We start from the raw sequence: 23856 nt of genomic DNA on the forward strand, positions 1-23856 counted from the left end.
TGATGGAAGGCACTGCTTTGTTTTTTGTATCCCTGCTGGATCCCAGTGGGGAGAAACTCAAGGCAGGGAGCCCCCCCCCCCCCTCCCTCCAGCAGCTATTGCAAAGTGCAGGCATGTGGTGATGAGGGCCTGAACCAGAGTGGGGGCAATGTCAGAGGAGAGGAGGGGGCGAATGTGAGGAGAAATGACAGGACCGAGTTACTGATGACACGTGCAGGGAGAAGGAGAAAGTGAGCATGAGGTTCAAGGTTTCAAGCCTGGGTCACTGGAGGCTGGTGGTGCCCTCTCTCATAACAGGGAAGTTCAGAAGAGGGGAAGGCTTGGGGGTGGGGTGGAGGGCTCAGTGAGTTCAGTCTTAGACAAGTTGAATGTAAGGTGTCTATTGGACATCTAGTTTGAGATGAAAGACTAGAGGTCAGCAGAGGGGTTAAGGCTGGAAAGACCTGAGCATCAGGAAAATCCATGGGAGCTGATGGGGTGGGACACTGAGAGAGAAGAGAGCCCAGGACAGAGCCTTGGGGACCTTGAGGGAAAACCGGCAAAGGAAACTGAGGAGTGTTCCAACAGACAGGAGAAGCAGGTGAGAGCAGGGTCACCAAAGCCTGGGGAGAAGAGAGTGCCAAGGGACGAAGATGATGGGCAGTGTCAGAGGCCACAGAGAGCTCAGGAAGGAGGAGGGTAGAAAAGAGGCTGTTGCATTTGGCAGCTAAGAGAGCAGCGGTAGCTTGGGAGGGGGCGTTTTCTGGTTGGATGGTGCTCAGGGCTTAGAAGAAGGGTGAGAGGAGTGTAAGTCTCAGATGGTAGATAGCCTTCTCAAGGACCCTATCCAAGAAGGGGAGGAGAGAGGGAGGAAGGGAAGTGGCAGGGAACAGGCATCAGGTGAGCATTAGAGAGACATGGATAGTTTTGTAGACAGCAGGGAAGCAGCCAGGAGACAGGGAGACACTGATGGGAAGTAGGAATGATGGGGGTGGGGGGCAATTGCTAGAGAAGGAATGGTAGAGGGTTACTTGTGCATGTAGAGGGCTGAGCCTTGGCCCTGAGAAGGGTAGCAGAAGGCATCTGGGGGATGAGAGATGTGGGGAGGGGAAAGGAGGGTGCTTTTTGGCAAATGGCCTCATGTTTTTCTGGCAAGGTTCTGAGCTAGGAGATTGGGACAGGAGTATTATGGGAGGTTAGGCGACTGAGGAAAAGGTTTGAAAGAGATACTATGGTCATTGGAAAAGAGAATTGGTTACGGAGGAGCCTTGCAGCAGTGAGGGTCCAGATGAGATTCTGGAACTTAAGTTTGTAGGGGACGACTCACTCAGTCACCACAGTTCCATGATTTTCTCCAACTTCATTTAGCAACACGTGTATGGGAACACAGGCATTGGTGGGAGGTGAGAGTAATCCCCGGCCGAGGCTCGGCAGGGCAAGATCAGTGATAGGATAGAGGGGCAGAACACTTGATAAGAGGCTGGTGGAGATGTGAGCTGATTTTCCAGGTAGTCTGGATGTAGAAGGGGTGAGAGAGGCTAGGGCAAGAGGACCGGCTTTGGAAAGAACTGAGATTAGCAGTCATTGTGAGGATAAAGAACAGGGTTAGGGAGTCATAGGCCAGAGAGAAAGATGGAATGAGTAAAGGAAGGATCAGGTAAAGGAGTGTGGGAGGTACCCCCAGGTGCTGGCTGACTCTTGGAATCCGCAGCCCTGCTTGGATTGCCCTGCCTTGTAAGGGCAAGGGGGACCCTGCTTGCTCTGTGAAATCCAGGCTAAAGGGTCCATGGCACGGTGACCCTTAGGTGGGGTTTAAAGGCCTTGTTGTGGGTGCGTGGGCCTGCCCAGTTCTGGACTTGTCTCGTGTGCTATGCTCATTAGAGGGCTGAAGATGGTGCACCAGGTGTGGTAGTGGAAGGGGCAGACTGAGGATGGTAGGAAGGAGATCATTGGCGGAATCTTAGGGCTCCTCTGTAGGGAGCTGGGATAGGCAGGCCCTGAGCAGGAAGCCCCTGGATCCCATCCCTCATGTGGTGCCTGCAGGGAAGGGGACCCACCACCTTTGGGGGGAAGCTGTCCTCTCTTCCTGCCCCTTCTCTGTACTTTCCCCCCTGCTTGGAGAGAGCCCAACACAACAGAGCCAGTTCCTATCCCTGGGACAGCTCTTCTGAGAAGCGCATCCTCGTCAGCCTCATTTACTAGGATAAAGAAAGGAGAGGGTTTAGGACCTGACAGATGGCCAGAGGAAGGAGCAAGGGCATCACGTATGTCAGGACCATGTCCTCTGGACTGCACATAGACTGAGGCATGGCCAAGGCCAAGCTTTCCATGAGTGAGGCCCCAGGGACTGGAGAAGGACCACAGGGTATTATTGTTGCTCTGGTGGAGAACTCGGAGAGTGGGCAGAAGTCTGGGCACAGCACGAGGACTTTGTATGGCATGGGAGCTGGTATAACTGGGAGCAAACACTTTGGGGGCCGTGGGTACTCCAGATATAAACCTACCTCTTTGTGCCCCCCCACCTCCCTGACCCCTCACCCCCCAGCCTTCCTGTCCCCTCCCCCTGCCTTCCTGTCCCTTCATCCCTCCACCTCCCTGTCCTTTTGCCCCCCTGCCTCCGTCCCCTTATCTCCCCCCATCCCCTCGCCCTCCCCGTCTCCCTGTCCCTTCACCCCCCCCTTCCTCCTCATCCCCTCACCCTCCCACCTCCCTATCTCCTCGCCCCACCCCCCGCCTCTTGTCCTCCTCCCTATCTCCTCGCCTCCCCCCCACCTCTGTCCTCTCTTGCCCTCTGCCTCCCTGTTTCCATGTGCTCCTTGCCTCCTCCCCCTCTGTTTGCGGAGTGGAAATGTGGTTAGCAGCTCCATTGAGCTTATGAGACTGAGTCTTCCTTGGCAGCTGCTTAGAATCTGGGGCTGGGGATTCATGTCCTGTCCAGGTGGTTGTGGTTCTAGGCCAGGGTCTGCTTGCTGTTTTCTGGGGAGAGTAGATTCTAAGGAAGGCCCCTCCTGGGCCACTTGGGGGAAACCAGGGGGCCTTAGGGACACCATGCTAGAGGCTGATGGTTTGTGATGAACTGCACAGGGCTGGTGGCAGGCAAGGACTGTGAGGACTGGGTGTGCTGCTTCTGAGACATTCCCTTCTGGGTGGCCCTCTCACTTGAGGGCATCCACAGGTTGGGGAAAGGTTTGAAGGAAAAGAAATTCAGGAAGAGAACATTGAGGAACACTAAGTCTGCCCTCACCTACCTTTGCCTCAGATGCTAGAGAGACAGGCACACAGGGCACTTGGACTTGTGGCTATGACTCCCTGAGGAGCAGGAAAGGAGCTCTGAGTCTGCCCTGGGATTTCTTCTGACAGGCAGGAAGCCTGGAAAAGGCTTCACCAGCAGGCAAAGAATCCCTCACTGCAGACCTAGGGGCTAGTATTGGCAGGAAGGGATGTCCAGGAGATGGGGCCTTGAATGGGGGTGCCCTGAGATGTGGGGGCTCTCTCTGCAGGTTTGCCCCCCACAGGCAAGGTCTCATCCCAGTTTTCCTGGTCCTTTGCTCATTTTTTTGAGGCTTCATGCTGAGGTGTGCAGTGTTCCGTACCTTGGCCCTTGGAAGCTGGGATATGAGAGGGTGTGTCAGGCTGGCTGAGCTGCTGAAGCGGCTTTGCCAGCCCATGGCAATGGGCAGTCTGGGCTGGGTTTGCCGTCCGAGGCCTGTTGCTTGGAGGAGGGACAAGCTTGTGAGGTTGTGTGCTGAGAACTCAGGCTAGTTTTCTGCAGACTAGACCTGGATTCCAACCCTGCTGTATTGCTGCTTTCCTGGGTGACCTGGGGCAGGTTTATTGTTGAGGGAGCCCATCAGGTCCTGGGAACAGAAGCTCTGGGAAAAGCCACCCTGCCGCTGCCTTGAGGGCTTGCTCATTGTCCACTGAGCCTGTTCCCTGAAGTTGTGACTGTCTTGTGTCATTACCCTCATGGCTTCTTGGGGACCCAACACTGACAGTGTGGGGCAGTATGCCAGCTGAACTCCAAAGCTTCCATACCCTGCCCCATTCCCCAAACACCAGAACACCACAGCACAGGACACTGGTTATCTGGTTAATGAAACACTTGTTTAGGATCCCTCAGGGCTCCCCTGGTACCTCGGCAACCAAATTATTCACTTACTGTGTGACCCTAGGCAAGTCACTTGACCTTTGGGCACATCAATCCACTTTGTTGGGAAATTGGCTGTTTAGGAGTATTGCATTGTGGGTCATGTGCATTGAGGTCAGAGTCATGGCCTCTGCCCCCCAGGGGAGGGGAGTTCTTGGTGACCCTTTGCTAGTTGAGCCTTCCTGGTGTCTGCCTTCTCTTTGAAGCAAATATAGGGCCCTCCCTTTGGGGAGAGAGAGGGGAAGGGAGGTAGGAGTGAGGAGTGAGCCCACAGTTGACAGACATGTCCTTGCCAGGTGAGTTTGCTCTTTGATTTGGCTGGGTCCTCTCTCTGCCTCACATGGGGCATTGTCATGGGGGCAATGACTTCAGTTGCAGTCAGTCCCTGCCTTGGTGGTACCACTGGGGACTGTGCCTCTTCCCTGCGGTACCTGAAATTTCATGATAAATGTATGTGTACAGGCAGCTCCACAGAAGTCATTAGTGCCAGCTTGTGCCCTGAAGGATCTGTGTAGCAGAGGCTACCACTGTCTCAGCACTCTGTCACACAGGACTGGCCATGCTTGAGTGGGGTGTGAGTTCAGGCCCATACGTCCACCTCTACACATACATGGCATCCACGGACCACGCATTTTCCAGGGAACTGTGATTGTTGAACTTTATTTGTGACTTGTAGCATTATCTGTTTTCTTAAAACTCAGGTTGAGTTAAAGTAAATGATACACACACACACACACACACACACACACACACAGCTAGTTGTCTGTACTCGAGCTCTTTTCTATTTTAATGGCCTTGAGGTTGACGTGGGAAGGGGGGAGGAGGGAGGAAAAAATAAGCCTTTTCAAGCCCTGATTTCCCCACCGTCCTCCCCCTGAAACTTGGAGGCGTCTGCTCTCATCTGTCAAAGTGCAAATCAACAATTAAAACACAAATAGCCCAATGCCAAAGATGACCTGGGGCACAAAGCAGCTGACAAACAAGTCCGGACAAATCGACGGGTAATTTATAAGCTTGGCCCTAAAATCTAATTATTTGGCAATTCGAATTTGCAGCCAGCCAGGGCTCTGCAATAAATTTAACCCGCCATAAATTATTTAGGAGCCGTCTTCGGTGTAAATCAAAACCACGAGTGTTTGTTTAAGAAATAAGCTCCTTGTGCATAAAATGACTTAGAAAAAATACAAACCAGAGAAACTGAAGCAAACTGTGTTGCTTCTGCCTAGTACAGAGTGTGACACCTGGATCCCTCAGGTGCTGAGAGCCCATCCTCTGCACAGGCTGACTCCCTCATCTTTCTGCCTGCCCTTCTATATACCGAGTGACTCCCTCTGCAGAGCCTGGCTTCCAGACATACCCTTTCTCCCCTGCCCTCCCATTCTCTACTGAGTGATCCCATTCTGTCCAGTGCCTGGCTCCCAGGACACCTTCCCCCTACCCTGGGGCCTCTCCCCTGCAGAAACTGGCTCTCAGGACCCTCTTCCCTACTGAGGGATCTCCCCCATCATACCCCACAGAACCTCCAAGAGGTATGCCCTTTGCCACGGCCACCACTGAAGAACCCTATCCCATTCAGAGTCTAGCTCCTAGGATACACCCTCTTCCCACCCAGCTGAGGGAACCTCCTCTGTCCAGAGTCCCAGGACTTTTTCCCCAAAGCCCTGCTTGGGTTTTCTGAGCTTTTTTTTTTTTTTTTGGAGGGGGAAGGTAGGGCAGTTGGGGTTAAGTGACTTGCCCAAGGTCACACAGCTAGTTTTGTGTTAAGTGTCTGAGGCCGAATTTGAACTCAGGTCCTCCTGACTCCAGGGCTGGTGCTGTATTTGCTGCACCACCTAGCTGTCCTGTTTTCTGGGGCTATTTCCAGAAGTCTCCATGGTCCTGGCCATGGTGGGAGCCTCTTCTTTGGAGTAAAGAGTGAGTGGTCTCCTATTGGGCAAATAGCAGCTCCTTCTACAAAATAAACTTATTGGGTCTGAGGGTAGGAAAGGACCTTGGGAATATATTCTGTTCCCTGCCTCCACCAGTCAGAGGCCAAGTATTCTGTTTCTAAAGATGACTGTGAATAGCTTCTGCAGCGTTGAACACCCTTCCTCATCTGGCACTGCTTCCAGTCTAGCTTATGTCTCCCATGCAGTAGCTCCAAATGGTGTTGCTTTTAAAAGTCCAGTTAGTTAGGGGTTTTGTGAGGACAAAATTAGGTAATATTTGAAAAGCCCTTAGCAAACTTTAAAGCACTGTAGAAGAACTTACCGCTGCCATCATCATCACCCTCTTCGCAGCTCTTTCCCCCTACACTGGCTATGCTCTCCTCCCTGCCCTGGCTTGATCCCTTGGTGACTCAGCTCAGCTCCACACTGTTCTCTGTATTCAGGCCCCTGCCTCTTTCACCTAGCACTGATTATTCCCTGGATCATTCTCATCATCCTCCACCTCCTCCTCATGTGCCACTGAACAGAACTGGAGAAAATCACAAAACTATGCTGACTATGGCCACTACAGTCTCTGCTGGGACCTCGCTGCCATAGGACATTCTCTTTTTCTCCTTTCATTAATTAATTAATTTTTAGTTTTCGACATTCACTTCCATAAGTTTTTGAGTTTTGAATTTTCTCCCCCTTTCTCCCTCCCCCAAAGATGGCATGCAATCTGATATAGGCTCTACATATATTCATCTTAAACATTTTCACATTAGTCATGTTTTGTAAAGAAGTGTTAGAACCAAGAAGAAACAAAACAACAAAAGAAAAAAAGAGAGCAAGTGGTCTGCTTCACTGCATTCAGACTCCATAGTTCTTTGTCTGGTTGTGGATGGCATTTTCCATTATGAGTCTTTTGGAGTTGTCTTGATCATTGCATTGCTGAGAAGAACTAAGTCTGTCAAAGTCAGCCATCACACAAGGTGGCTGTTCCTGTGAACAGTGTTTGCCTGGTTCTGCTCACTTCACTCAGCATCAGTTCATATAAGTCTTTCCAGGTTTTTCTGAAGTCTGCCTGCTCATCATTTCTTATAGCACAGTAGTATTCTGTTCTGTTCATATACCACAGCTTATTCAGCCATTCCCCAATTGATGGGCATCCCCTCAATTTCATAAGGCAATCTTTCTACAGCTCCCAAATTGAATCACTTATCCCACTCTCTGCTCTCCTCCAGGCTCTGATAGCATCCTGAGCCTCACCACATATTTCACTGACAAAAATTGAGGCCGTATACCAGAAGTTCTTGTTTCTGCCCTCCTCATCTCTCATCATTCATACACCTCTTCCAGTTGCCCCCATCTCACATGAGGAGGTTGGCCTTTCTCCTCCACTGGCTTCCTTCCTGCTGTCTACAAACACACCTCATCCTTAAAAAGCTCTCACTCCGTCTGACCATCTCCACTAACTATCGCCCTCCATCTCACCTTCCCCTCTTGACTAAACTGAAGAAAGCCATCCGTAACCGCTGTCTCGCCTTTTCCTTCTCCTTTTCTCTCAATTTTCTGCAGTCTGGCTTCTGACCTCCCCATTCCATTGAAGCTGCCCCCTCCAAGTGACCAGTGCTCTCTTAATGACCAAGTCTAATGGCGTTTTCTCCCCCGTCACCCTTCTTGATCTCCTTGAAGCCTTTGACACGGTTGATCACCCTCTTCTCTGGGATAGTCTTCCCTGAGTGTTTGTGATTCTGCCATTCCCTGGTTTTCCTTTTACCTTGCTGACCTGCCTATGTCCTTTTCCTTTGTGGGATCTTCATCTAGATCACATCTCATAAATGTCGCCCCTCTAAGTCTCCCATGGCTTTTTCCACTCTGTCTCATTTGGTGATTAACTCTTATGGGTTCATTTATCATTTCTATGCAGATGATTCCCAGGTCTGTCTATTCCTTCTCTCTCCTGTAACACCAGCTACTTTTTGTATGTCTTAAATGGGATGTCACTCAGACATCTTCAACTAAACATGTCCAAAATAGAACCTGTGATTTTTTTCTTACCAAATCTTCTTCTTCCTGCCTTTTTTATTACCATCAAAGGTCATCCAGGCCCTCAACCTTGGTATCATCCTTGATTCCTCACTTGAACTCACTCTGTATATCCAGTCCATTGCTAAATCTTGTCATTTCTACTTTACAATACTTCTCACACCCAATACTTTCTCTTGCCCTAGTTCAGGCCTTCATCAGTACTCACCCAGACTTTTCCAGTAGTCTTCTGCTTAGTCTCCTTGCCTCCAGCCTCTCCCTATTCCAGCTTGTCCTCCATTCAGCTGCCAGAGGTTTTTGTTTTTGTTTTTTTTTTGGAGGGGGGAAGACAGGGCATTGGGGTTAAGTGACTTGCCCAAGGTCACATGGCCAGTTTGTGTTAAGTGTCTGAGGCCAGATTTGAACTGAGGTCCTCCTGACTCCAGGACCTGTGCTCTATTCACTGTGCCACCTAGCTGCACCCAGAGTTTTTTCTTAAAGAGTAGGTCTGACCGTATGACCACCCCCTGCTGAATAAGTTCTAGTTACTCCCTGCTATGGGAGGGGATGAAGTTAGGGGCTTGTAGATGAGTTTGCCTTGTAAAAGAGAAGGGCCACCTCCTCTTCATGAGACATAGTGATAAAGGAAGAGGTAGTGGAGAAGATTGTCTGAGTATTTTATTTTCAGAGGAAGAGGAGGAGAGATAAGAGCAAGTTCCTGGGGAAGGGCCTCATTTTATTTTATTTTTTTTTGATGAAGTGTGAGGTTGAGGTCCTTGGCTCATAGGATGGAGGAAGGGGGTTTGAGGAGTGGTGACCAGGTGTGAGGAGTGGGGTGGTGAATCGATTGGGATTGTAAAGGCTTGTCTTGCTGCAGTGAGGGCCCAGTTGCAGTTATGTCGTGTAAATTTCTAGTAGACCCATTTAGTGTAGTTTGTGATTTTCCCCTTTACATGAGTAGGAACAATGGTGGCGGTGGGTGATGGGAGTAATCCAATTGGCAGGGTGAGATTGCTGATAGAATAAGGGGACAAGAGATTCCAGCACAGAAGATAGTGTAACTGAACTCATTTACCAAGGTATCAGGATAGGAAAAGGAGGGAAGTGTAGCCAGGAATGGGGTGGGGGAGGGATTAGAGGTCACAGTGAAGATGAAGAGCAAGCTTTGGGGTCGTTAGATAGAGGGAGGGAGGGAGTGGGAAGACAGAACATGCCAGTGGAGCCCTTGTGGGTAATGGCGAGATCAGGAGCCTTATTGTTTGTGTCTTTGGACTCGTGTTTGCCCCAGTGGATGATGATGATGATGATGATGATGATGATGATGGTGATGATGGTGAATGTCGACAACAGTGGCCATCATTTGTGTGGCCAGGTGTGCAAAGTGTTTTACACGTTATTTCATTAAATTCTCACAATGGCCCCATGAGGCAGTAGCTGTTATCTTCATTCCCATTTTTCAAGTGTGGACACTGAGGCAAAGGTTTTTCTTCCCTTTCCCGTCCTCTTCCTCCTCCTTCCCTCCCCTCAAAGCATTTAAGGCTTTTGGGTCTGGCCATCCATTCAGTTATGAATTTCCCCGATTGCAGGCTTTAAGTTGCATTGAGACCTTTTGTTGCTTCACACTACAGCCCCTTCCCATTCCCCCCTCGCCCCAACCCTCCCTCATAACTAGGGTCTGTGTCTGACAGGCTCTACCATAGACTTTACCCGAAGTCCCCTCCAGTTTGTATCTTCTTGGATCTTGCTGTTATTTAGGCTACGGCTTCCCAGTGGGTGCCCAAGCCCCAAGGGCACAGAGCTTACCAGTGTGCCAACCTGGTGGCTGTGTCAGAAATAGAGCTAGTCAGGGGCAAGGCTGTGCTGGCTGATGCTCTGGTCTGACCCCCCCTCCCCTGAGTAAACCCTAGCGGCTCGCTATCCCTGGGATCAAATGGAAAAGGCTGTTGGGCTTTCCAAGCCAGTCACAAGCTGAGCCCTTCTGACCTTAACAGCCTCTAAGACTTGACCACCATGAATCCAGTCCACAGTTGAGGGATGGTGGCACAAGGCCCTCTATGTCCCAGTTTAGGGCCTTTTCTCTGCCTGCCTCCCCACCCCACCTCCCCTTCCTTTCTTCGGGATTCAGCTCCCATCCTCCCTTCTGCAGGGGGCCTTTCCCAGCCTTCTCCCGGAGTCACCTTCCATTTTCACTGTAGATACCTTTTTTTGATGTTCCTTGTTCTCTGTATATTGTCTCCCCCATGGGACTGGGAGCCCCTTGAGGGCAGGAGCTGTGTCCTTGCCTTTCTTTGTGGCCCTAGTGCTTAACACCATGCCTGGCACACAGTAGGCACTTAATAAATGCTTGTTGACTTAAGTCGTAGGGCCAAGACCCGACTACTGTACTGCAGACATGGCCTGACCAGGGCAAAGTGCAGAGGGATTGTTCCTTCCTTCTGTCTTGGGTTGCCCCTAAACTCCTTCCCTTTAGCCCTTTCTTGTCCCTTTAGGACAGAAGCCAGAGCTGCTGCTCCCGCCATTGGAGGCCCCTCGTTGTCTGGGCTTCTGTGCCCGCTTCCCAAGGGTGTGTGTGGGCTCTCACAATACTTGCCTGAGCATGGAGTTACTGCCTGCAGTTATTCAGTGTCCGGCACTGGCCGTTTCTTAGAATGAACGAAGTGATCGCTGCTCACAGGGAGCGAGCACACACTGCAGTGGTTAAGGCAGCAAAGACTCATGTAAGTGTAAACAGACTAAACATAAAGAGAATAAATGCAAATAGAAAGTGAAGAAAGGCCACCTGGGAGGGGAGATCTGGAAGGGCTTCATGGAACAACTGGAGGGAGGGAGGAGCTCTGGGGGCAGACAGGCTGGGGGTGCAGGGCCAGGCCAGATCAGAAAAGAGAGCAGCGTCCAGGCCTGCTGGAGCGTGTCTGTGAAGGCCTTAAAAGCTGAGTCAGTTTATCTTTTATTCCAGAGGCAATAGGGAAGTCCTGGTATTCACGGAGAAGGAGGAGGAGGTGGAGGAAGGCCTCCACTTATGGAAAATCCCTTTGTGTAAAGTATAGAAATGTGCTGGAGTGAGGGGACCAGGCAGGGAGACCACAGGGGAGATGGAATAACCCAGGAAAGGATGGCCAGCGGCAACCTCAACTGGGACACAACTGTGGGACCAGAGACGGTGGTTTGTTAGCACCTAGAGGAGCCTTAATTCTGCGAAGATACCCCAGCAAATATCTGAAAGTAAACCTGAAGGACAGTGATGAAGAAAACAAGGAGAAGCACCTGTAAACGACACAAAGCCTGTGATTCAGAGGCCTGCCCAGGTACTGGACTCAGGACCCAAGGCAGGAGGGCTCAGGTGGATCTCCTTGTGCCACTGGAGGAGACAGGGCCAGAAGGAGCCCCATTCAAGCCCCAGCTGAGCCACGGCAAGCATCACAGGGCCAGGGTAGCACCTGGATTCTTCCAGGATGCCTGCCACCAGAGCGCACAGTAACATCTGGTTGGGACCTGTCAGGGTCACAGGAAGGGATGGATCTGGTTTCAGGATTGTGCAATGGGAAGGAAATAGAAGTAGCCAAGACCAAAACTCCAGTTAAACTACCAGAAGAGTGAGCCAAAACTTAGAGATTACTGCAGAGTACAAGGCTTTGGCCATTGCTAAGACGAAAGACCAAGCAGGATGTGCCTACGCCATCTAAGATACAAAAGAGAGCCAAGTCTGACCCAAACACAAAGCCCCCAGTCAAAAATTGGGGCAGGAGAAATAAATAAACAGAAGAAAATTCCTAACACAGAAAAGAACTATTGTGGACTGAGAGAATCCCAGGAGAGAGCCTAGAAAAAGAGAGTTCCTCCATCAGAAGTCCAGATAGAAAAAGAGAATCCTGGCCACCAGGTGCCTGAGTACCTGGAGGAAATGAGACAAGCGGCAAAAAATGGAGTGTTAAAGGGAACAGCAAGGCAGGAGAAAGGGAGGACAGGGAGAATGAGAAGCTTAAAGCTGATAGTGATAAAACCGTACCCAAGCACTGAACTCCCTGGAAATTAGACTAGGCCAGCTAGAAAGCAGCAGCTTTAGGAGACAAGAAACTTTTTTTAGAAAATGAAAAGATTGAAAAACCAGAAGAAAGCATAAGGTACATGCTATCAAAAGCAATTGACCTAGAAAACAGGTCTAGGAGAGAGAATGTCGGGCTCCTGGGCCTTGTGGGAGCAGGCGTGGGCTGCGTGCTGCTTGGGGCCTGCCCTGGCCCGCTGCGGGAGTGCTTATAAGTGTTCTGTTCCTGTCTCCTGTTCTGGGTCCACATGGCTTACACGCCTGGCCTTCTGTCTCCTCTTGCTTGTCTTTCCTTATAGTTTCTGCAGACTTGCAACAGACATTTTGTATCACCCTGTTCTGGATGGAAAAGTTTATGAAGATTATACCCCCTTCCCCAAAGGCTGGTTATATTTCAGGAAATCAAAAACGAAAATTTCCCAGATCTCTTAGAACAGCAGACAAAGTAGAATGAGAAAGACTCCATTAACCAACCCTTCTGAAAGAAGCCTCCACATGAAAGCTCCCAGGAACATTATGGTCAAAACCCAGAACTTCCAGGTCAAAGAGGAAAGATTGCCAGCAACTAGACAGGAAGAACTCAGGTACCCAAGGAGCCACAATCTGGATCACAAGAGATTTGGCAGCTGCTGATGTAAAGGAAAGAGCTTAGAGTTTTCTCTTCTGAAAGGCAAAGGAGAAAGACTTACAACCGGAAATAACCCATCCTGCGGAATTGAGCGTAACCCTGCAGGGGACAAAATGGCCCATTGGTGCAGAAGAGGATTTCCAAGCTTGATGACAAGGCCAGATGGAGTAGACCCTCTGAAAAGGAGGCACAGGAGTCAAGTAACAGCAAATCCATTTCATCGTTTGGAATTGTGTGACTGATCGACTGATCATTTGTCTACATTCTGGTAGGAGAAGAAACACGAGTGCTCTCAGACCCTTGATGTCTTCAGGGGCCACAGAGAGTTAAATAAGACAGAGGGCCTGAGGTGGCTCTCTTTGGTTTTGGTGATCTTAGGAGAAGCAAGAAATGAGAATATGCTGGGCTTTAGGGCAGCGGCAGTAGGAGGAAGGGAAGGAAATGTACTCTCTCACCCAATCATTGTGGGTACAAACATGGCGAGCCTCCCTTCCATTAGAACTGGACAAGGGCAGGTAGAAAACATGCATGCTTGTGTGTATTCCCCGCCACACATACCCAGCTACTGTGGTGTGGAAGTCCATGAAGTCCAGATCACGTGGGAAGCTTCCCATCTCTTCCTATTTAACATCATCTTCTTAGTTCTGGCCTGATGTTCTAACCTGTTCAGATCCTTTGGGCTCCTGACTCTCCCCCTCCCTACCGGTGTTGTGCCCTCTGTAGATTTGGTTGTGTGCCAGCTCTGCCTGTATCCTTGTCATGGATGAAATGTTAAGTAAATAGCCCAGGCCCAAGCACCAATCCCTGGGGCACCCCCCTGGAGACCTCCTACCCCACTGACATTGAGCCATTAAAAACTACTCCCTGAGACTTGAGAGCAGTGATCAGCTGTGACTTCAGAACACTGTCGCAACCTCCTGACGGAGGGCCATAGACTCAAGATGCAGAATCCAACAGACATTTTCAGGTATGGCCAAAGTGGGAGTTAATTTTGCTTGACTCTGCATTTTTGTTACGAGGACTTTGTTTTCTTTTCTTTTTTTCCAAAAGGGGCTGGGTGAACAGATGAAAGGGGATAGAGAGAAGGTAGCAACAAGAAGAGGGTCATTGAGGCATCTTTTTTTCCTTCTAAATGCAGAGAAGAAGATGGAAGGAAGGTCAGACAGAAGCTCAGACAAGCAGGCTGGGCTGGACTAATTGTATGCTTCAAAAGAAAAGCAAACTGTACATAATAGGGACCTGCAATTTTGTGTACAGTCCCCTTTTTCTGCTCTCCTACATATGTGGCAATGCCCATTTTATTAGTGTCTGGCCATTTAGTCGGTTCTGAATACACTGCATTGTGTCATTACTAGTTTACATCTCCATCTTCTCCACAAGAACAGCCTGAGATAGTTATCAAACGCTTGGTAAACGTTCAGCTGAGCCGTTTCCCCAGTGTCCTCTGATCTACCGTGTGTTTTTTTTTTTTTAAGCAATCGGGGTTAAGTAACTTGCTCAAGGTTACACAGCCAGTTATTTCTGGGTGTGGTGCTGAGTGTCTGAGCCCAGGATTCGATCTTCAGGTCATCCCAACACTGGAGCCGGTGCTCTTACTGGCTGTGCTACCTGGCCGCCCCTTAGCAATTGGGGTTAAGTAATTTGCTCAAGGTTACACAGCCAGTTATTTCTGGGTGTGGTGCTGAGTGTCTGAGCCTGGGATTCGATCTCCAGGTCATCCCAACACTGGAGCTGGTGCTCTTACTCGCTGTGCTGCCTGGCCGCCCCTATGATCTGCCATGTTAACAACTCAGTCACAATGGACGTGGGCTTGGTTTGGCCAGACCCGTCCTTGTGGACACCAGACTGGCTCCTTGTAGTCCTCTCTTCCTTTTCTTCCCTTTCCCAACCATCTCATCAATGAACTTTCCCAGGAATCCAAGTTGAATGCTGCAAATCCAAGTGTTTGTGGACTGTTCTCTTCTTTTCTTGAAAATCAGGAATATTTCCCTTCTCTAGCCATGTGGTCCCTGCCCTGTTTTCCATAATCTTTGAGATATTCCTGTCTGCCACAATGTTGACTTATATTAATCTTACACCAACCCTCCCCCCGCAGCTCATTTCCAACAAACTGTTGCCTCCCCCATTTTGTCCCTGTGAAGTTGATATCTGCATCCTGAGAGGATGGTAGGAGGGGGTGGTGATGGGAAGGAACCAACAGTTTCCACATCAAGCTTCCATTGTACTGCTTATTATTTACTGCTTAACCGACTAAATGGCCAGACACTAATAAAATGGGCATTGCCACATATGTAGGAGAGCAGAAAAAGGGGACTGTACACAAAATTACTCACCCCCTTAAACTTCACCCTGTATGATTCAGCCCAGTGCTCTAACCTGCCATGTTAGGCTGTAGGTGGAGGGTAGAGGGGGAGGGCCTCCTGGACACTGGGGGGAGCTTGAGCTAACGTAAGGAGGTAGATGTTGGAGTGGCAAGTCAGGGAAGGAGCAGGCCAGCTCCTTGCCTTAGGAAGATTCACCTAAAAATGATTGGGAATGGCTGCTGGCATTGGGGTTAGCAGGGAAAAGCAGACATCGGAGGGTGGCAGTCTGGGGGATGTTCAGAATGGGAAAAGCTGGGGAGGTGCTGCCATTGATGTGGATTCTGGACCTGCTCAGGAGTAGACAGAAAGCTGTGCCTCCTGCAGCCTGGGCCTGGCCGTTCACATCAGTTTGAGGTGTTTGGGGGAATGTTGGGGTGATTGATTTGTGTAACAAATGCTGTTTTTAAGAAATTCAGTTCTGAGCCCACAGCAGAGAGGTCTGCTGACCAGGCAGCCTGTTCCCTCTGGGATGAGGGCACTCTGTCTGGTCAGGAGAGGACCTGGTCTACCTGGCATTTTTGGAAAAGAGGCATCTCTGGCTGTTTCAGGAACACTGGATTCAGTGCCAGAAAGGCCCTTGGAGATCATGTAACCCACCCACCCCCCTCCCCCAGCCTGCCTTTTAAATACAAGGTCCGATGGAAGATAGCAAAGCCAAGACTCAAAAGCTGGACCCCTTTGACCACAAGTCCTATGGTCTTCCCAAGTCCCCCCTCCTCAGATAGTCTTGGATTCTGTGCTCTTCGGTCAATAAGTGTTTACTAAGTATCTCCGGAGCCTGTGGGAATTTGCTGGCCACTGTTTGCATGGCCCGCTTTGATGGCCCCTGGAGGCTTGTCAGGCTCCTGGGCAATCTTTGTTGGTGCCAGGTCTTGGATACCCCCTCTTACTTCCATTCTGGGGTCTCCCATAAGCAGTACAATGGAAGCTTGATGTGGAAACTGTTGGTTCCTTCCCATCACCACCCCCTCCTACCTGCACTCAGCCGCCATTCTCATCTCTCCCTTCGTCCTCCCCCCAGCACTGGGCCCCAGGGGGGGAGCTTTTACCCTGTCCATCTCCACCCTGGGCCACATGCCCTTTGTGTGTTACCACCTATTCAAACATAAGCATCCTGAGGGCAGGGATTGACTTGCTTGGATTTTTATCCCTAGTGCCTGGCATATGGTGAGTATTTAATAAACGCACCCCCCACTGTCTTTGGGTCCCCTGTGTGCCTGGAATTGTGCGTTCTCTGTGGGTCTTGTTACACCATGGTGGCCCAGGCAGCTTGTCTGAAGAACATTGGTCTGAGAAGAGGAGTGTAAGCTTGGAGGAATTGGGATCTGTCTCTCTTTTGTCCCCACCCCCACCCTCCATCTGTCTTCTCTACCACCATCCTAGTCTATCCGGTTAGCCCACCTGCCTGGGCTTAATTACTGAGCTGAGTCCACACCTGTCCTGTGCCAGGCTTGGGGCCACCTCTAGCCTCTCGCCTCTCCCTTTCTCATCCATCCTTGACCCAGGTCCCAGAATCCTCTTCCTGATGCACAGGTGTAGCTGCAGCATTCTTGGGCTCAAAAACCTTCAGTGGCTCCCTGTTTCCCCTTGATAAAGTTCACACTCCTATGTGTGGCCTTCAAGGCCCTGTGTGATCTGGCATCCTTCTTTTCCACGTTTATCTGCTAATACTTTTTTTTCACATACTCTGTGCTCTTGTCAAGATCGACAGCTCTGTATTGGAGATACATCTCCAATCTTCCCTGGCTCCCTGCAGCTGCTCACCGTGTGTCCTTCCTCTCCCTCTCAGTTGGGCTTGCAGACCTCACTAGGCATGTTCTCTTGTGTGTTACCTATGCTGGAGCCTTCACCCCCACCTAGACTCTGAGCTGCCTAACCATGACAGAGGGGCTCTGACAGCCCCCTTTCTCTTTGGGGATGCAGGGGCCCAGGAGGCTTCTGGAACACTGTGTTTTGCTGGGTTATTTCTTTCTCTCTCTGCTCCTTCCCTTTAGGGTTTGACCAGGTCTTCCTGGGACAGAGGGAGAGAAGACTCTGGGCTGGTACGCAGGGGTGGTGGACAGCAGCTGTTCCCTTTGGCCCAGGGGAGGCAATGACAATAGCTGTGATGGGGAGCCTGGGAGCTAAAGTGCTTAGCATTTCATAAGAAATACTAATGAAATTCTCGATCTGTAATAGCGTTCTGGATCTCTAAAACGAGCCATGTGCTTGTACGAAAGTGGAAAGAGATCAACTTTAAACCATAAATTCTTGGTAATAGCGGGTTTTTCCCTTTTATTTATGTTTGATAGATATTTTTGTTTCCAGAGGAATGTCAACTCCTAATTTCATAATGTATCATGGGCTTAAGAAAATTGAATTTAATAAAGGCCAAAGATAAATGGCACCCTGAAAGGTCCCAACACTTGTCTTTATTAGCAGGACAAACTGCGGGTCTCCAAACACTGCTTCCCTCCAAATGAAAGTTTAAATGAAAAGTACTGTTGTGTCACAGGTTAAATTTCATTGTGGCTCTAGCTAACATGGTTAGTGAAGAGTTGTCTTAGATACCTTAGAGGGTAACAAGCCCTCTCAGACAGGCGGGAGAGAGATGCTCTCTGGTGTGGAGGGGGCAGGGTGCAGAGACAGGCCAGCCCCTGGCGAGGGGGGGGGGGGGGGGGCCCTGGGGCCGGGGTCTTGGGAGAGAGCCAGCCCCTGCAATTTAGCTGGATTTTTGCTTTGTTGGAAAAGCAGGTGGGCCCAGGCCTCTCCTTGGGCATTGTCTGTTACCTCCACTGGGAGAACCCCCCCACCCCCCACTCCCCCTACTGCCAGCATCCTCCTCAACTGCAAAGTTCTCTCTCTCTCTCTGAGTTTGGTCAGTGACTGGAGCTGTCTTCAGCCCAGGCCTAGCCATTAGAGGTTGGGTTGGAAAGAGATGCGTTACCCACCCAGTGTGGCGCTGACAGGACCTTAGGCAGAGCCTTTGCTGGGCTGGGGCTGGTGTGTGTGGTTGTGGTGGGGGGGCAGTGACCCAGGGAGGGGGCACTGAGAAAGCTCTGATAGCTGTCATGGCTGCTGGGCCACCCCTCCAGGCCCAGGGCCGTGCCATTCCCTCTCTGCAGTGACTGCCTTTTCCACATGCTAATTTCACTCGGAGGAGTTTGCTTTTATTTATTTTTTTATTATTTCCTATTTGTCTCTTCCAGATGTTTTCAGGGCAGTTTTTTTTTGTTGTAAACTAATTCCATTCATGTTTTAAAAATTTATGAAAGCGCTAATAAAAATGTCAAAGTGGTAAAAATGTTAGCTTTTCCTCTGTTTTGATTAAATTTCGCAAACTGTTTTTGAATATTAAAAAGCAATAATTTTTTTATCCTCTCCCCTCCCCCGCTCACCCCTCCCTCCCGCCCCCACCCCACTTTGGCACTTCCCTTCTCCCGGAGCGTTGGGGAGGCAGGCAGCTCCAGGAGCCATCACTCCACTGGCTCATTTGCACGCCAGAACCTCGGCGCTGTGCATCTCTATTAAATAACGGAGACAAATTAATCTTGGAGACACCAAACAAATTGTCCCTCCTGCTCCTCCTCCTCCTCCATTAAGTTCCCGGGCTGGGGGGGGGGCGTGCCACGGCAGGGGGAGGTGGCGCTTAGTGGGTTTTATCCAGTCTCTTCTTTCTCCTTTTTGGCTTCAGACTTTTATTTTTTTTAAAGAAATAATTAAGGAGCCCATCTCCCTGGCATGGTGTGAACTTTCTATGAACAGATCGGTGCCCATTTCTGATGGCGGGTCATTTGTATCCTTGGCGGTCCTGCTGATGAATCGCCGCTTTCTGGTTCCCCTGCCTGCTGCCAGCAGAGACACACAGGCAGGCTGGCAGGTGGAGGCTGGCATTTGGGCATGGGAAGAGATGTTCTTAGCGTTCCCTCCCCCCAAACAGGGCAGTGGGTCTGGGATATGGGGGGGCAGGAGGAGCCGCCCCCTTTGCACACCTTTAAAATTAATGTTAACATCAATTAGATAGGGCTGTGCGATTGAGGAGAGTGTGTGGGCAGGGCAGGCTCTGGGGGGCGCCTGGCAGACCCATGGGCAGACAGCCATCTTAGCTCATGTTGTGGGAGCATTGGGTCTGTCCTGAGGCTTCTAGAGACTGTTGGAAGGTTCACAGGGCACTTAGTACTCACACTGTCATTGATTCTCATAGTCGCCCTGTGAGCAAAGCCACGTGTAAAGCCCCCCCCCCCCCAAGCCGAATGAGGAAATGGAGCCTCCCGCCTCCCCCCAGGAGCTCTCTGGGGCATTGCCCTCCTGCCTCTCCTCCACAGCATGACTGGGCACTTGTTCCCATTCCCTCCCATCTCCTCTGGCGGGTCAGCCCCTCCACCATCCCACTCTCTCCCTGTCTCCAGCTGCTTCCTGACTGCCTACACCTGTGTCCATGTCTTCCCTCCCATGATCCTTCCCTCCATGTTCACTGTCATCCTGTGGATCCCATTTTTTCAGCTAAGTTCTGTGAGAATGATGTGTCTGCGCATCTCACCTCTTGCTCTCTTCTGATCCCCCCCGCAGTTCGGCTCTGAGTCTGTCGTTCAGCAGGAACCATTCTCTCCAAAATTAACAGTGTTCTCTTCATGGCGAAATCTAACGGTCTTCTCTCACTCCTGAACCTTCTCGGCCTCTGACGCTATTGGTCACCCTCTCTTGGTTATTGTGACACTGCTCTCTCCTGGTTCACTGTCTGCCTGTCTGACCACTCAGGAGGCAGCGCTGGTGTAGAGCACTGCTCCTGGGAGTCAGGAAGACCAGAGTTCCAATCTGGCCTCCGACCCTTACTAGCTGTGTGATCCTGGGCAAGTCCCTCAACTTCTGTCTGCCTCAGTCAGTTCAATAGTAAAATAGGGATAATTGTAGCTAATAATATCCACATTAATAATAATGGGGATAAGGGACGGTGAGGTGGCACAGTGAATAGAGCACCAGCCCTGGAGTCAGGAGGACCTGAGTTCAAATCCAGCCTCAGACACTTAACACAAAAACTAGCCATGTGACCTTGGGCAAGTCATTTAACCCCAACTGTCCTACCTTCCCCTCTCCAAAAAATAATAATAATTCAGATGTGATAATTCTTAAGCGCTTAGCACAATGCCTGGTACATTATAGGTGCCATATAAGTGCTCCTCCCTCCCTCTGTCCCCTCCCTCCTTCCCTCCTTCCCTCCTTTGCTGGCTCACACTCACTCACTGTGGGTATCCCTGAGGTTCTCTCCTGTGTCCTCCTCTTCCTCTGTACGTAACCTGAGGCCTTTGAATTTGTTTTTAAAATATTGTGACAATTGCGTTTCATTACAGTTGGTTTTCTTTGTATATTTGGTGGGGTTTGCCAGGGTCAGCAGCCCGGGTGGGGTGGGGGGTCTGTGACACAGAAGAGCTTCAGAAGCCCTGTTTTGAGCTGTTGTGCTGGTGATCCATCCTCACCCCTGTGCAGAGGGTCCCCAGGTCTTTATGCCCAGCCTTTGTCTCTCTGCTGAGCTCCAGTCTGGGTCACCAGCCATCTCTGGGACACGTCGAGCTAGACGTCGATGTCCCATAAGCATCTCAAACTTGGCATTTCCAGAACCTGAGACGCTCCCTCCCCCCGCCACTTCCTTCTTTGTTGTTGGGGCACTGACCCTCCTCCCGGGCAGGCAGCCCGCCCCCTCGTCTCCCTTCTGTGTGTCTGGGCACAGGTCGGCCCTTCTTGGGCCTGCCATGCTTTTCTGCCCTGTTGTTACCTCTTGGGACCCCCAACTTCCTTGGAGGCTCGGCTCAAGCACCCCCTTCAGCTAGAGCCCTTTTCTGGGCTCCCAGGCACCTGTGCTCTCCCTGCTAAGATTCCCTTTTGTTCAGTGTGTCTGTAGCTTGGATGTGCACGTTCTCTCCACGGCTAGAATGTAAGCTCCTCGAGGACAGGGATGGGTTTTGCTCATTTTTTCTGTCTTTAGTACTTAGCATGGCGCTTGGTAGTACACAGTAAGTGCTTAATAAATGCTTGTTGATTGACTCTTCATAAGGAAATTGAAGCCCAGAGAGGTGACATGATGTGTTTGCTCACCCAGTCTCTGAGTTAGTGAGAGTGGTGGAGCCAGGCCTGGCCTGGGAAGAGGGGAGCCTGCTAGTGCTTGGGGGTTCTGCCCATTTCAGGTGTCTTATGCTCCAGACTCAGAACAGGAACTGGCTTCTAGGGAGTGCATGATGAGGAAAAGGGAGAGTCAAGGTGGGAAAGAAGGGAAGGAAGGAGGAGAGGGAGCATTTCCAGTTGGTGGAGTTCTCTCTGCTCTCTTAGCCACTACCTTGGTATAGGCCCTCATCCCTGCTGGTCTGGTAATTCCACCCAAGTCTCCCGGCCTCCACTCAGATGCCAGAGGGTGTCTTCTGAAGCCCAAGTGTGCCTGTGCTGCCCCCCAGGTTAAGGAGTGTCAGTAGGGCTCTTTGGGGTCTGGGATGAAATCTAAACTCAGCCTGACGTTCTGGAGACAGCCTGCTTTTCCAGACTTGCTTCAGTATTTCACATATATTCCAGCCTCCCCACAGTGCACTAGACTCAGCATCCCATCTCCTGCCCCCAGGCCTTTGGTGAACAATCTCTCCTGCCTGGAACGTCTGTCAGAAGCTCCCATTCAGCTCAGCGCCTCCTGCCTGAAACCTTTCCTCAGCCCCTCCTTAGCTCATCTGTTCTTCACTGCTTACATGGAAGGAAAGCTGCTGGAGGGCAGGGACTTCTCCATTTGGTCGTGATGTCCCTAGTGCTGGATACATTTTCTTTTTGGTGCAGATCTGTGATTTCACTCTCTAGGGAATTTGCAGGGAGGAGATAGTGTGTCCCTGGGCCTGAGGCACGGAAGGGGTGAGGGACTTGCCCACCATCACACAGTCAGTAGGAGTCAGAGGCAGACCCAGAGCCAAGGCCCACTTGACTCCAAGGCCTGGCCTCCATTTCATGTATTAATTGCTTAATCAATGTTTGTTGACTTGAAACTGATTATTCTAAAAACTCTCTCTCTTCTCTGTGTTGTCTCTTTCTCTCCTTTCTCCTATTTCTCTTCCTCCCTTCTCACTCTCCCTTCTCTTCTGTCTTCCTCCCTCTTGTTCTCTTGCACTCACTGTCTGTCTCTGTCTTTTTTTTCTCTCTCCCCTTCCCTCTTTCCCTCTGTGTAGGAAATCATTGAATTCCCTATTCTGAAGCTAAATGGTCAGACGATGGAAATTGAGTCCACGTTTCACATGTACGTGCAGCCGGCCGTCCATCCTCAGCTGACACCTTTCTGTACAGAGGTAAAGAGTGTGGTCCTGGGAGGGTTTTGGGGAGGAGGGAGCTTTGGGCCTGGGACACTCTCATATGCTACAGATGAAGGCAGGATGAGGGCCTAGAGTGAGGCTTTGTTGAGAACCAGAGTCCCCAGGCAGGCTTGCAAGGCCAGAGGCTGAGACTGGGTAGTGAGCATGGAGGAGGTGGGGAATGCCACCTTCACAGTTTTCTGGCCCCCTTTCTCTTAGGGACTTCCACCCTTGGCAACCTTTCAAGGGCATCTTGCAGGGGCTTCATGGATCCTGAGCTTCCTGAGGGCAGCCCTGTGCAGGACTGGAGCAGCCTGGCCTGGAGTGGGGAGGTGCTGTGCCCTCCACCCCATGCAGGGCTGGAGCAGCCTGAGCTGGAGGGGGGAGCACTTGCCCTCCTCCCCGTATGGCTGGCCAGCTTCTCTCCATCAGCAGGTCTATGAGGAGTGAGTGAGCCTTAGAAATTCTTGGCTGCAGGGCCAAGCGGCCCAGGGATGCTAGAAACAAACTGCCGTTTTCCCAGCAAGAGTGGGAGACGCTGGGCTTCCTGGAGCTTTGTCTCCCCGAGAATCTCTAATATTGCCTCCCCACTAATGTCACTAAGAAAAATTGTCCTCTTTTGGACAGTCACCTTCTCCCACATCCATATAAATGAAAGAGACAGGGCGCAAACAGAGCCTAACCAACCAGAAAATGACATTCCTGCTATGTAGAAGGCGGCCAGGCACGAGCAGAGATGCTGAGGCCCCTCCGTCGCCTCCTCTCGGGGCTGGAGAGCTGAGGGAGACTGCTCAACCAGGTGCCCCTGCTGTCCTGGGCTGGCCCTCCCTGCCCTGGCTCCTTTCCCCCTGCAGCTAGCCTTTACGTGGTGCCTATTGTGTGCCAAGACTGGGCAAAGCCAAGCGCTTTACAGACTATCGCAGTTGAGCCTTTCCAGCACTCCTGGGGGGTAGGTGCTTCTTCCTTCCTCCCCTCCCCCCTCCCTTGTCTTCTACTTTGTTGTCCTCCCCTCCCCTTCCTCTTCTCTCTCCCTTTCCTTCCCTTGTCCCCCTCCCCCGCAGTAGCCACTGTCTCCCCCGCTCATCTCAGCCATCAGCCCTCTCAGCAGGTCCTCATCAGACCAGCCAATCACACAGTGATTCGGCCCCAGGACTCTCCCTTGTTCAGCTTGGCCTCTCCTTGGTGCTCTGTCCTCAAGGTAGCAGAGCCAGAGCTCTGGGGAGCCAGCTGGGGAGAAGCGGGCAACAGCCCCAGGGCCAGCTCTGCCCTGGACTCTGCTGGACAGTGTGTGGGAGCTTGTGGGGAGGGGAGGGATTTGGGGATGGTCCAGTGAGACCCTGGCATAGGGTCCCCTGGAAAATGTGAGGTCTTTCCAGAAAGTTTTTAAGGGGTCCCCTAGATGTCATCTAGACAGAAGAGAACACTGAGTCAGCAAGTGAGGTCACTTATGAGCACTCATGGGCTTCCCTG

General features: G+C 51.0%; 1 protein-coding gene across 1 annotated transcript in view; it reads left to right on the forward strand.

Annotated features, from left to right (window-relative positions):
- LOC138165418 (ERI1 exoribonuclease 3-like) overlaps positions 1-23856 on the forward strand; it is a 367493-nt gene that overhangs the window by 211127 nt on the left and 132510 nt on the right. The window contains 1 exon segment of the mRNA XM_069093754.1: positions 22267-22383. Coding sequence (XP_068949855.1) covers positions 22267-22383 — 117 coding nt within the window.

The sequence above is a fragment of the Petaurus breviceps genome, unplaced genomic scaffold (assembly GCF_028583685.1).
Source record: "Petaurus breviceps papuanus isolate PSGF00001 unplaced genomic scaffold, PetGlider_PUasm1.0 208, whole genome shotgun sequence".
Taxonomy (NCBI): Eukaryota; Metazoa; Chordata; class Mammalia; order Diprotodontia; family Petauridae; genus Petaurus; species Petaurus breviceps.